This window comes from Hyposmocoma kahamanoa, unplaced genomic scaffold (assembly GCF_003589595.1).
Source record: "Hyposmocoma kahamanoa isolate Upper Pololo Valley unplaced genomic scaffold, ASM358959v1 100382, whole genome shotgun sequence".
NCBI lineage: Eukaryota > Metazoa > Arthropoda > Insecta > Lepidoptera > Cosmopterigidae > Hyposmocoma > Hyposmocoma kahamanoa.
Window position 1 is genome coordinate 1 of NW_020653318.1, and position 15,036 is coordinate 15,036.

Sequence of the window (15,036 nt, forward strand, 5' to 3'; positions counted from 1 at the left end):
TGACATTTTACTGCTACATTAATTATATTAAACTAACATTGCACTAAACAGTTTCTAGACTGGTTTTCCTCGATTGTTTTTTGCGCTTCGGTTTGCTATAACGTAATGTCGGACAATGTCGTATGGCATATGTTGAGGGAAACGCGATGTGGGTACATCGTCAACTTATAGTCAGGTAGTAATTAAATAAGAAACGTTGGTGGATTGATAATTGGCCTATTCGCTCTTCCTTATCAATTCTTGTAACATCAGTGTATTGCAATAAAATTGGTTTATCTACTTTTTTCAATAATTAAGCAGTTTTAAAGTACAAATGACGAATGAGATTAAAATGGATAATAAGTGTCATACGGTGAATTCACATAGAATAAGTTTCCAACGTACATATAACCAAAAACAGTAATCATTATTGTGTATTTATTTTCGGACAAAATAAATCCATATTAAATTAGTAACATGCACTATGTTAGTAAATTATTTTAAACAAAGATCCGATATGAGAGGTCCCTCCACTTTCTCAGCAATCATTTTCAGGATGCTGTAGCTACTGTTACGAAGCCTGTTTAAGAGAGAACCGATTTTCTTCCTTAATATGGCAGTAAAGGAGTCTGTCCGCGCTTCCGCAAACATTGCAGACGCACTACAGAACTTCGGCAGCCGCAACAGCATCCTAAAAGCATTGGTGCGGAGAGCAAGGTACGACTTGTGTGTATGTCGGTTCCACAGGCTACCCGCGTAAAAAGAACAGTAAGCCTTGAAAAGAGTTATCTTGGCTGCAGCAGAGCATCGAGGAAACCTGTGAACCAACATTATTGGCCCTTACTGACAAAGTTCTCCGTTCCCTCTCCATATCATCATCGTCTCTGAGATCAGGTTTAATTAAATATCCTAGATATTCAAATTTAAACAACAGTAGGACTTTGACTTCCTTCCGCAAACACCATGACCTCTGACTTCTTTACATTACATACCAGACCGTGTGACGCGGCAAATGACTCGCAGACAGCAACAAGTATCGTAGCGCGCTGACTGATGGAGCCAATAGCACCATGTCGTCTGCGTAACTTATGTTATTTACGCAGACATCATCTACGTAGCATCCGACTAATGTATCAGATCACCACACTTATTACCTTGTCTCAAACTAAGGAATTTCCTGTACCTATTAGGAGTACCATAATAACCCTGAACAGTGTACACACAGATCAATACCAAGTTAGAAACGTTCTTTCTCAAATTGGTCCTACAGTAAATCGAATCCGGGATCTCCTTAACCAGCGTCCATAGCACAAACCGTCGGACCACCGCACCGAGGTGGTCGACACGTTGCACACTTATAATAGTCAACATTTTAACACATTTGCGTGCTATCTTTTTTCGTTACTGCCGAGAAATGGGTATGGATAGTTGCTCAACTGCCATGGAAAAGAGTAATGTTTTTTTAGAATGTCTACTCGCACGCAGGTTTCGTACGCATCTCGGGGCTGGTATAACCATCTACAAACAATAATAGACGTAATTTTTGTTTGTCCCCGTCTAAGATACCATTCAGCATCTTAATTATATGATGTTTAGATAGTATGATGTCAGTTAACATATATTTGAATTTGGTTTTATCAATTTTGGTATCGAACAAGGAAATATTTCAAGCAGTAATCGAGAGCATGTTCTTCTCCTTTCACTTCTCCGCGCTGTTACGATTTTATTATTGTCTTTCTAAAACAATAAATAAAAAGGCAAACTGGGTTTTATAACGTTTATTCCATAAATTGTCCATTTATAATTCGGACCCTCATCACATCATCGTCATCACATACATCAAAAGTACTTTTTCAACACATTTGCTCGTAACGGGCTTCTTATTGTATCGCTTTTAGGCTCATAAACCTAGCTATTGAACACGCGTTTGTAATTATATTACAAAACGTGTGTGTAATAAGTATAGGCTTAACCGGATTAAGATGTATCTCACAACAAGGCCTATGTATTAAAACTATGCATTCTTAAATTATCCGGGTTATGTCTTTGAAATTAACTTGGTCTATTAAAAAAACAGCTCTAACCACATATTACAAGATTCAAATTACAATGACAGTAATCCCAAACAAACAGGGTCACAGTTTTTTTTTTATTTCTGTTTAATACGGTTGTGTAGTCTTACCTTACAAATAATATTTTTATTAATAAATTTATATTTCTTATTTGATGTGATAAATATAGAAAAACATACACAATATACACCTATAAAACTTTAATTGAATAAAATTACTTATTTTGGATAATATTTTACACGAATTTGAGTGAAATAAGGACATATTTATATTATTTCGCATTGGCTGTTTAGGAATTTCACCTAAGTCTCATTATTGCCGAAGCACCTGCGCGCGCATATCCGCGCCGCGGCGCCAGGCGCAGAAAAAATAACTCTGCGCGCCAATTTCCATTGATACGTTCGAAACATTTATATACGCTGTGTGTTAGATAATTACCTAGGTGTTTAAAATGTCCTGCTCAAGCACGGAAGAAAACATTTTGATGGATTTAACACCGCCCGAAATCCTCACAGAGGCACAAAACGCAAGTGACAGTTTATTACCTTCGAAATCCAGAGAAAAATACATGGCTGCATATGAAACTTTTATACAATGGAAAACCAACAAAAAAGCGTCTTCGTTTTCAGAAAATGTTTTTCTTGCCTATTTTAATGAACTGGCGAATAGGTTTAAGCCCAGCTCGCTCTGGTGCATTTATTCTATGTTAAAGACCACAGTAAAGAACAAGAATAACATAGACATAAAAAACTATTCAAATCTGACGGCATTTTTAAAGAGACGCTCTGATGGGTATGTTGCAAGAAAATCGAAGGTACTTTCGCCAACTGACGTCGAAAAGTTTTTAAAAGAAGCCCCCGATTATCAGTATTTAGCAACAAAGGTCAGTTGATCGTATTAAACCTTAATTTTTTTATGTTTTCATTTTTCTTGTATTATATTTGCGAAAATACCTATATTTTTAATTTCTTTACAGGTTGCAATGATATTTGGTGTCACTGGCGCGTGTAGACGCCAAGAACTAAGCGAAGTAACGGCAAAAGACGTAGAAACTCATGGCCAAATGCTTTCGATTAAAATGAACAACACTAAAAATAAGGTACCGAGATCGTTTGCCATTCACGGTCCATTTTACGACATAGTAAAAAAGTACGAAGCGCTTAGGACAGATAAGGCAAAATCCGATCGGTTTTTTCAAAACTACCAGAAGGGTAGATGCGTGGCTCAGCCAATAGGCATTAATAAATTTGGTGCAATGCCTAAAGAAATTGCCAAGTTTTTAAATCTACCCGACCCGGATTTATACACTGGGCATAGTTTCCGAAGAACATCAGCTACATTGCTAGCTGACTCGGGAGCTGATTTGCTTACTTTAAAGCGTCATGGTGGCTGGCGATCTAGCACAGTTGCTGAGTCTTATGTTGAAGATTCAGTTCGAAATAAGTCCAACATATGTACTCAAATAACCCACGCTATAAATCTGGAGCCCCAGGTTAAGAAGATGTGTCCTGAACCGCAGCCATCCACCTCCCGTGATACAAGTTATTTGTTACCTAGGTTGTCTATTTCTGAGTCTTTAAATTAACCACCACCACTTTCATCCATATTTGTACACAATGAACCCGTATCACCGACTTTTACGCAAGAAGACAATAATGAAATAGTAACAAATAATATCACACAGACGGTTCAAATGCCTAACAAAACTGCACGTTACCATTTTGAAAATTGTACATTTAACAATTGTTTTAATAATTAAATTTAAATAACTACATTTTTGATAAAATCAAGATACAATGACTTTGATAGGCTTTGGAGACTCTTAATTAATTGCTATTGATAGATATAGTATAGAATAGAATAATATTATTTACATTAACGTGAGCTTAATATAGTATTCAGTGTATCTGTATAATTAATGCCAAATAAAGCTATTTTTCATTTCCATTTTACTCAAGTTTGTTTCATTTTCCTCGCAAATGTGTTGAAAAACGTCGTATGAAACACGTGTGCTTTGATCATTACACTCTCGGCTTTCTTATCGCGCTCGCCTGCGGCTCGCGCGAGTAATAACGCCTCGTGTGTAATTACCAACTTAGCACACTTGTATCATAATGTACTATTATCGCATGAAAGTCATAAAAACATTACAAAGTACGTGAAACAAATTGCACAGATTTAATGATAAGTTGTCATTTTGTAGATGTGGCCTTATTACTCCAAGGGAGCGAATTATCTGCATACTTAAATTCTTTACATGCGTAGATGTTATACCTTTGACCCGCATTGATATGTAAACACGTAGCCAATTGGAATTAAATAATCTCGGTAACCAGTTATAGAATTGTTGTAGTCTAAATATAAACTATTATTTCAGCAAAATGTTTTATGATTTCAGAGATTCTAATGAAAATATAATTTTGATTTCGCTACGTCAATATATTTCATTGTTTTTTAATCTTATTGACTATATCTATCTTGAGCTTGAATTTAATAACATATTTTAATGCGAGACATTTTTCATATTGTTAACACTACACAAAATATTTAATATCATATTATTAGCAATCTGTTAAACAATTTTACATATAATCAGAATCACAAATCTGAGTGTATTTTAGGAGGTGGTGTAGATGGAGGAACTGGAGTGCGATAGTACTTGTCGTAGATGGCGTCCCAAAAGCGCGTGCGACGCTCCAACAACGGGCCGTCGACTAACTGAGGCGGCATCGTAAGAGACATGTAGGGCGCTCGCGACGCATTCGCCGGCGGCCATGCTGGCAGGGAGCTTGCAGAAGGCACCGGCTTGCTAGAAATTCAAGATTGTACTTAGTTGAAATTACTGACAATCCAAATAAGTATTTTTACAGTGCTACAGGAAGGTAATATAATACTAAGCGGCAAAAATTGTGGTCTAGCCCACATTTTCAATCAAAACAAATAATGTAAAGAGAAAAGGTACGTAGAGCATAGGCATAGTAAGGGACTATTCACTTTAGTCGACGCGTCTCATGGACTTGCACGCGAGATGAGCTCGTGAATTATAAAGAAAATGCATTTCACCATGCGAACCAGAGAATGACCAAGTTAACCGTTACAGAGGTATTATATTCGTAACCTAAAAAAGACGCCAAATATATGTAATAAAAATAATACGATACCCTGTCGTTATGAAGTTGAGCCATAATTCCCTCATGATTGCCCTAAGTCTTATAAAGTCTTCACTTTTATTGTCTAAATGTGCCCATGGGCTGTCTTTAGGTGGTGGATCGAAAACGGCTTGTGTCTGTGCACAGTGATTTGCACCCCTAATTTTGGTTTGTATTGATTTGGGCAGCATTTGATTCTCAGGGAAAGAGTATTCATACAGGTACACTTGATTATTGCCTGCCTCTGCGTGATATTTTACAGCTCTTAAAGTGGGATATGCAAACAAAACGTCAGTGAAGTAATCGATGTACGCCAATATCGTTTCCTCGGCAATAGCTTTGTCCCCGAAATAAAATTCTTTTATTTGAAACGGAATATTATCACATTTATCCAAGTACACCAAAAATTTCATTAGTGCTTTTTAAGTGCAGGATTTGCGGTGTATTACTGCATTTTATTTGAGATGTTTTTGTTGGTAGTACGGAGGGTATTTAGCAATGCAGAATAATAATTTTTATTTATAAAAACTTGTATTTAAACTGAATCCTTTTCTATTTTGCGAAACCAAATAGCCGCCATTTTGCGGTAGGAGGAGCGCATCGTGTGAGCGGATATGTATACAGGCGCATCATCAAGGAACGTTTCGGACTTAGTATAGCGTTCGATCCATGGAACGAACATAAAGGTCAAGTCAGGTCTATTTATAAAATTATTCGTCGTTAATACCTCAAACGAGGTACTTTTGTAAAATTCTTCCAGTGCGTAAAAGTCATCTACGTCCATGAAGTTTTGACTAATTGCAACCGACCATACGCCGACGTTAGCACCACTTTCTGGTATTACTTTGTTGAATAAACCCTTTGTAGATTTCGAAAGCATGAGTAGATCAACTGCAGAGGAGCCGGCGCTATAACCGGCGATAGTCACATCATTAGGGTTGCCACCGAATTTGGCGATGTTTTTCTGTACCCAGCGCAGTAGCGCTACTTGGTCTTTCATTCCGGCGTTCCCTAACTAACTAGGACTAAGGCTTTTGGTGTGAACATATTCCCGTACCCCATCTGATAAGCACCGCCGTGCACATAAACCATAACTAGTAAGTTAGTTTGTTCTGTGTCAAGAACAAATACATTTGCGATAAAGCAGTCATCTTCATATATTACTTGGGGAAAAAAATTAGAAAATGAGACTGATTGATGGCACATAATATGTTCATCTACAGCTTCGAATGTATCTAGCCACAACGGCACTGGGAATGGAGCCTGAAAAGATGATAATTAGGTGCTGAATACATGTACAAAAACATTTTACTTCTCTTACATAAATAAAATGTAAAAAATAAAAATTTTGTACCTTAGTACAGGCTCAAGAGCACGTCAAGCTTGACACTTAAGACTTAAATCCAACTCTATGTCGCCTACGATAAGAACAGTTCAAAGTACAAAATGTAAAGCTTGATGTGTTCTTGACTGTACCTCATAATGAACTATTCGTAATCGACATAATGATGATATTCATAAAAAATAACACCATAAAGTCAAAGTTACTCTGTCTTTAATTACGTATCATACGTACATCATCTCTAATTTTTAATAAAGTCACTAGCTAAGTATGTAAAGTTAAGAGTAATTTGTTTTATTGTCAATAGTCAAAATAAGTGTGCATTTGGCCTCCATCTCACCTGAAGAAAAGTGATGATAGATGAGGGCTACGATGAAGCATGCACACCTATACATACAATGCCTAACTTTATATAGACTAGTTCATTAAGTGAGTAGGGAAGACCATGGAGAGTTGTGACATAGAAGAGTTATAAGTAGATTTTTTGGGAGCTGATGACTGTGAGCGAGCTAATCACGTCGCGCTCCGTTTTTCATTTGTTATAGTGTTGTTTGTGCGGTCATAAACAACTGTGGTTGAGAGTCGGTACTCTCCAATGAGTGAGATTGACATTGACAATGTCAATCTCACTCATTGTGTAATACAAATTCCACACAATTCGTTTCTTTTTTCATTAAGAAGCAAGTTATTAACCGAATCTACCTTTACCTACCAAACGACCTTTTAAGTACATTGTTCACATCGTCATAGGAACATTGATGCCGTTTACTTCAAATAATAAGAAAAGTCACTAGCAAACAATACATTCTCAGGCTCTGTACCTTTCATGAGGCTAGGTAAAACATTAAACATAAAGTAAAAATAAAAATGTACCTAAAATTGTACCTTAAGGGACAACTGATGATTTCGCACCATTGATAAGGACCTTCTGGACCTTATCACTTTAATACAATTTAAGAAGGTCGAGGTTCTGACCCATCATAGCATAATGGCAAAGTTTCCAGACAGATTGTGGTGTATATTGTACACAATCAAAAGCCTTGGATAGGTTACAGAATACATCATCCCATGTATAAAACAGGTGTTTCATCAACTCGACACCTGCATCTGTTGTTGAGCGACCGCCCGACTCGACGGCCGCGACCGAGTGAAACCAACTTGTTATTAGTGTTAAAACGTGCACACACTGATTAAGAACATTTTTTTGAAATATTTTGCTGCGATTCAGTATTATTGAAATAGATCTGAAACTGATGAGGTCTGAAAAACTTCGAAATGACCAAAAGTTACTCTTCTTTGCTTTTCAAAATTCAGAGACGATTGGAAAATCATAATTATTCATAATTTAATAGTCGAAATCGCAAAATCTCGAAAAAAAAATGTATATGTATGTATGTATGTGTGTATATATATTGTAATTGTATATATGTGTATGTGTCTATATATATTGTAATTTATATGTTGGTATTAGTAGCAGTAGAGGTCGTTGTGAAAGAGTTCGTCCATCTTACCTATTTCTGCCTGCCTGCTACATATGATATGAGATCTTTAGGCATAGGCATGAGTTAAATACAGTCACTACAGGAACAATTGGGTGTAAAAAAGCTGTGATTTCGGTGGATACCACACAATTTGACTGAGGCTCAAAAAACGGATCGCGTCACTTAGTGCAATGCCATGCTTACCAGATTCAACGAAGGGGCGTCAAATTTGGTGTGGGACATAGTAACGGGTAACAAAACATGGATTTATAGTTACGATCTCAAAACATAGCAGCAATCGAACGTATGAGTCTTTCGAGATGAGCCGAAACCAACCAAAGTGGCGCGCGTGTAAAGTGCCTCTAAGCGAATGATTGCTCCTTTTTTTTAAATAAAACTGGACACGTGGCTATTGTTGCTTTGGAGAATCGTTGTACCGTGAATAGTGATTCACGGTACAACGCGAACCCGTATCATATTGCACCAAAATAATGCCAGTTGTTACACGGCCAGACAGACAAATAATTTTTGAAGGTGAACAACGTTGATCTTATGAGCCATCCCGCGTACAGTCCCGACCTAGCACTTTGTGATTTTTATTTATTTCCAAATATTAAGAACCAGTTACGCAGTCAACGATTTTCTTCACTTGAAGAAGCTGTCGAAGAGTATGAAAAATATGTTTCAGAGATTGTTACGGAGGAGTGGCACTTTTTTAATTTATATTCACTGCCTCCGTGGCCGAACTGTTACCCTGCTGGACTGCCACGCAGAGGTCCCAGATTCGATTCCCGGGCCGGGAGAAATATTCGTATGGCCTACATTTATTTCTCTCGTGAGTTTGGGTGTAAATTGTGGTTGTCTATGTGTATGTCCATGGCACCCGCGACACGGGGCTTCTCTAGTACGGGGCTATGTTAAGTGTGTGCGTTATTGTGTGCGTTATTTACAAATGTTTTCAAAATTAGTTCATTCGTATGAAAAAGTGCATTAACACTAGCGGAGAATATTTTGAGAAACAATAAATTCATTTCTGACCATTTACAGTATGTTTTCTTATTCATTCCGGAAATTATAGGGCGCCACACGAGTTAAAAAATTTACCGGTGTTTTGTAGTCGTTTCGCACCAAATCAGTAAAAATAAGTAATAGATAAATAAGATTAATAAGTAATAGTAGTAAATAAGGAATAGAAAACCAATTTCCTCACTTTCACTGATGACACTGCTCTTCTTCACTAGAGCTGGAGTAAGATTTTCAACACAACATAGAGTGGTTTCAGTGTTGTGTACACCTGGTTATTTAAAAAATTTATTAACCCTTAATGGCCGAAAAACAAATATATGACCTTTGCTTTTCGCTCCGACCTCTTGCAGTCGTTGGATCCAACTATAAAAACACATACTCGTACATCATGTAGCCAGGAACACCTAGATTGCCTTTGCGCGTCATTTTCAAGAACAGAACCCTTAAAGGTAGGGGAAACCATAAGTAAACAAAATGGAGAGTTAAAAGATGCTCAGCCTGCTCCGTTTTCCAGTTGCTCACTCGGTGTCATTGCATCGCCCGCGTCGGGCAATCCGCCGGCTCTTAACTAGTAGACAACGTTGGTATGTACATAATATAGAAAAGTTTTTTGATAATCCAAGATTAAAATATTGTTGTTTTGTTGCCTACTTAGATAGCCTTATGCTGTTTAATTTTAATAACCCCCAAATGCATAAATAGTAAAGAGTAAACAATAACAAAATAACATATATAATTATTATTGATTTATTGGAGTTCGCTCTTTTTTGTCGAGGGTTTTGAATAATTAATTGAATATTGAGTTTCTAGGTTTTCGCGATTGTTATACATAGGAAATGAAACTATATTTCCGGACTTAAAAATGCGTATTTTTGTTTTTTAAAACAAATCAACGTTTCGGGCCCTTTACAAGTCCATGGTCACGGTTGACTCACTGTCAACCTGTGAAACATACGCGATTTAAATCCGGAAAAATAGTTTCATTTCCTAATTGAATATTATTAGTATTTATATAAGTGAAAGGAAAAACTGGTTTTTATAATGTTTATTCAATGAATTGCACATATATTATTTTCTTCATACTTAATAGCTTCTACCTGCGTAGGTACACTTAAGACTTAAATCCAACTCAATGCCACTTACGATAAGAACGGACCAAAGTATAGTGTCAAGCTTGACGTGCTCTTGTACAGTCACCTGATTTGACATACAAATACAATTATAAGTATGTATCTCAGTACCTGGTTATGGAATTGTTACAATCCTATTTTCTTATTTACTTATTTAAAGTATTCAATATTACATTTCATGGTTATCAAATATCATAGTATGTATTCTGATAATGAATTTTATAACTAATGTTTATCTGACCAAAACTTTTCTTATTGTTACACTACAATGAATAGTTAATACCAGATAATCAATCTATTAAACAATGTCATGTATAACCGCAATCACAACTCTGAGTGTATTTTTGGAGGTGGTGTGGGTGGAGAAACTGGAGTGCGGTAGTGCTTATCGTAGATGGTGTCCCAAAATCGCGTGCGACGCTCCAACAGCGGACCATCGACTAACTGAGGCGGCATAGTAAGTGACATGTAGGGCGCGCGTGACGCGTTCGCTGGCGGCCATACTAGCACAGAGCTTTCGGAAGGTACTGGCTTCCTGGAAATTTAAGATTGTAATTGTAATTACTGACTATCCCAACATAAGCATATATTTTTACTCTTTATTTATTTAGGGGCGTTGATCGTTATTGAATATGTTAGCCCCATTAAAAACAATATCTCAAGAAAACACCTTATTTGCATTTCGACTTCTTAGGTTTGCGGATTATTACACATAGGAAAATAAAACTATCTTTCGGATATAAATCGTGTAGAGTCATTTGGAGTGACTAAGCGCAGGGGGCAAGTGTGCGCAGGAGCTATCTCTGGAACCGAAGAATAGAGGTAGCGGTTTGTTTGGGTCAAATCAAGGCGCTTGAGTGACTAATTAGTTTCGATTTGGCACATGAACACGCGGTCACTGATTAACCTTCTTTAAGCAAAAATCTGTTTTTATCTCAAAAAATAATGTAGCGCCTGTATTTTCTATCTCATAACAATAAGTTTTGTTTTAATTATGAACAGATTTACGCTATATTTGTAAAAAAGTTTCAGACTGTTTCATTTCCAAATATTTTGTGATTATTCATTTGCAATTCGGTTCTCTAAGGAAAGTTTGCACGGGTAAAGGGTGCACGTGCGTACCCTTGCCCCGATTGTAGTATTTTCGTCCATTCATTTATAAAATATTTCTGACATGCTTTTATTTTATATTTCAGTGCCTAATCGTCATACCACTCAAACCTACACCAGTTTCTAAGGTGATAAGATGTTAATGAAATATATTTTTTTCTACTTTTAATATTTTTATATTACATATAGTAAGTAATGTCAACAATACAATACAACACGTTTAGGTTTTTTTAATAAAGAATACTTTTTATTATATTTATTTTGACCATGAGCAAATAATGCACCCACATATCCCTTACTTACCCCATAAGGGTGCGTACAGTTTCCCACAATGCGGGTCATGTGAACGCATTCCGATTTTAGATCGTTTATTCTTAATAGGAAAAAAAATCGCGTGTTTTTTGTTTTTATTTAAATTTAGAGCCAAATAAATGCTTTACTTGAAAGTAATACCTTTATGTTCTTAACTTTTACATTTTATATGCAGTAAGCCCTAAATTACTAAAGAGCGCACAATTTACCTGAATGATTCTTGTTTTCTTTTTGTTTTCAAACAAACCAACGCAACGTTTCGGTTTTACCATTTTACAGATCACGGTTATAGTCTTTATTCTTATATATTCTTTGTTAGAAAAACCAATATACGCAATTTAGATCCGAAAAAATAGCTTCATTTCCTATTCTTCTTTGGATGTTAATTATTATATAAAGAAAACATAGATTTATTTTTTATTAATCTATTATTTATGTTTATTCTTCTTCAATATTCCTTTACTTCTGAGATATCACTAAATGTATGAGAAATCCCGTCAAACACATTTTCTGCTCCTGAATATTAGATAATGGGGCAAGATACGTAAAGTATAGGCGGAGTAAGGGATTATTCTCCTTAGTGCACATCTCATGGATTTGCATGAGAGATGAGCTCATTAATTATATAAAAAATGTAGCTCACCACGAAAACTAGTGAATATCCCCGTTAACAAATATATTGTATTCGAAACGCAATGAAGATGAGAAACGTATCTAATAAAACATTAACAATACCCTGTTATAATGAAGTTCAGCCACAGTTGCCTCATGATTGCCTTTAGTCGTTTAAAGTCCTCACTTTTATTTTCTGGAGGCGCCCATTCGTTGCCTTCAGGAAGTGAATCGAAAACGGCTGCTGACTGTGCACAATGATGTGCACCTCTAATTTTTGTTTGTATTGATTCGGGCAGTATTTGGTCATCAGGAAAAGAGTATTCATAGAGATATATTTGATTATTACCTGCCTCTGCGTGATATTTTACGGCTCTTAAAGTGGGATATGCAAACATAACATCAGAGAAGTAATCAATGTACGCCAATATAGTTTCGTCACCAATGACTTTGTCTCCGAAATAGAATTCCTTTACTTGTTTTGCTACTTCCTCTTTCTGTGCTTCACTTTCAAATTTTAAATCACCTGGTAGAAAATCGGAAAACTTGGAGTTCATTTTATATGTAAACAAATCGTAACCCATTTGTACTCGTAGCAGACCCTCCATATTTGCAAATCCATACAATAATGGAACTTTATTATAGTTTCCACTTTTCAATATATTTACGGGCGCATCATCAAGGAATCTTTCGGTCTCAGTATAGCGTTCGATACAAGGAACAAACATGAAAGTCGAGTCAGATCTAGTTAAAAAATTTGCTGACGTTAATACTTCAAACGGGGCACTTTTATAAAATTCTTCCAGTGCGTAAAAGTCGTCCACGTCCGTGAAGTTTTGACTAATTGCAAACTCCTTGGCGATTTCTAGAGGATCTATTTGCACCGACCATACTCCAACGCTGGCACCACTTTCTGGAATTACTTCTTTAAATAATCCTTTAGTGGACTTCGAAAGCATGAGTAGATCAGCTGCGGACGAGCCGGCGCTATAACCTGCGATAGTCACATCATTAGGGTTACCACCAAATTTAGCGATATTCTTCTGTACCCAGCGCAGTAGCGCTACTTGGTCTTTCATTCCGGCGTTCCCAGGTATATCTTCTGTGCCCAAACAGAGAAAACCGTGTGCTCCGAGACGGTAGTTGAATGTGACAGCAATCACTTTTTTGCTTTTGACTAAGGCTTTTGGTGTGAACATATTCCCGTAACCTATCTGATAAGCACCGCCGTGCACATAGACTATAACTGGTAATTTAGTTTGTTCTGTATCAGGAACAAATACGTTTGTGATAAGGCAGTCATCTTGAAGTATACTTGTTCGAGGAAGGGGAGATAAGGTTGATTGGTGGCACATAATATGTTTATCTACAGCTTCGAATGTATCTAGCCACAAAGGCGCTGGGAGCGGAGCCTGAAAAGATGATAATAAGTATGAGTAAAATAGATGTCAGATTTTTGCACTTAGAAGAGTTAGCGGCTACACTTCTCCACTATCCATAGTCTCGGTAGGTATTTAAACTTATTTAATATATAAAAACAATACTCAATCTTTTTGATTTTTCCCAACCAAAATGCATAATTGCGTCCTAAGTTCTGGTTTAAGTGTTAAAGTATATATCTATAATCAACATATACACATGACTGACCTTGAACAAATCATCTTCTAAATGCTGCATGTTCGTACAAAGAACATACAAATGGTTTAATAATAACAAAGTTTTAAGGTTTATGTTTGATTTAATTTCAGTTTCTTTTTTCGCCAGTAGTAGCGTAAAAATTATTAATAGTAGCGTGAAATCACGGAATAAGGAAATACAGAATAATATTGACTAATACACTTATTACCCCAAAATCTTATTATACTAATAATCATTATACTACAATCACCGATTTGGATACCTAAGATACAAGTAAACAATTTTACTTAGTTTAGGTATCACCTAGACCAGCCCTTTGCCAAAGTAGGCGATAACGCCCCCTTGTGGGCGCCGCAGGCCTAAATAAAACCCAGAAAAGAAGTGGGGCGTTGTCTAGAGGCTTAGAGGGAGATTTGTAATTTCATCTAGGAAGACTAATAGACACCGACTGGGCTCTCGACTCTCGACTACAACTTGTGAACATCAACTAATATTAATTCAGATATTGTTGAAACTAACTCGGTTCGATATTTCTCTCCGTGTAATTCATAAATCTGTCCTGTTTTATTGAATAAATAAAATAAAAATCATGTCCATCGGTCGCTCCGTTTCGAAATGAAAGTAGACACAAACATACAAATAAATAAGCAACAGACACAGTTTCGCATTTTAATAGTTATTAGTATTCCTAGATAGGTTTTTTTCGTAGATAATAGACCGCGGGCAATCATGTTTTAACAAGTTTTTGTTAAATAACCAGATTTGTGCATTCCTGAATCAATCGGCTGGTTCATAGAGTACTTGTTCTTACTTGTTGAGTACGATTGAGCGTCGAATGAGATAAACGAGTTTATGCATGTTTGTCTTATTCCTGTCGGTGCGTGCTGCTTATGCAATCGTATGTAAACAACGTAATATTTATTCAATTTTCATTTGCTGTTTCGCGGGTAATAGATAAGCAGTTACTTACGTATTTCCCAAAACAAAACAATGTCGAAAGTAAAATTTGAATTTGAATAAAATGCATCCAGATAAGAAAGACAAAAATGTAGCATATTTTCAAGACCTAGAGAAGAAGCATAATACTCAGCCAAGTGTAGCAAAGTTTTCGGCATCTGCTAAGCAAGATGACGACGGATTTCGAGTTTCGTACAAAATCTCTTTGTTAATTGCTCAAAAAAGCAA

The 15,036-nt window shown here is 36.4% G+C and overlaps 1 protein-coding gene across 1 annotated transcript; it reads right to left on the bottom strand.

Moving 5' to 3' along the window:
* Nucleotides 1-4,119: 4,119 nt before the first annotated feature.
* On the bottom strand, nt 4,120-13,890 carry LOC113230098 (juvenile hormone esterase-like). Its single transcript, XM_026463858.1, has 4 exons — nt 13,861-13,890; nt 12,690-13,625; nt 5,213-5,565; nt 4,120-4,860 (listed from the first exon to the last, which is right to left on the bottom strand). The coding sequence occupies exons 1-4, from the start codon at nt 13,888-13,890 to the stop codon at nt 4,650-4,652; spliced, it is 1,530 nt and encodes a 509-aa protein (XP_026319643.1). The 3' UTR covers nt 4,120-4,649.
* Between the last annotated feature and the right edge of the window lie 1,146 nt (nt 13,891-15,036).

Excerpts from the sequence above, each read along its gene's own strand:
- LOC113230098 (XM_026463858.1), bottom strand. The coding sequence starts at position 13,890 with ATGCAGCATTTAGAAGATGATTTGTTCAAG. Across the intron at positions 13,626-13,860 it reads TAGAAGATGATTTGTTCAAG|GCTCCGCTCCCAGCGCCTTT; the intron begins GTCAGTCATGTG and ends TCATCTTTTCAG. Across the intron at positions 5,566-12,689 it reads AAGAGGAAGTAGCAAAACAA|ATAAAAGAATTTTATTTCGG; the intron begins GTAAAGGAATTC and ends ATTCCGTTTCAA.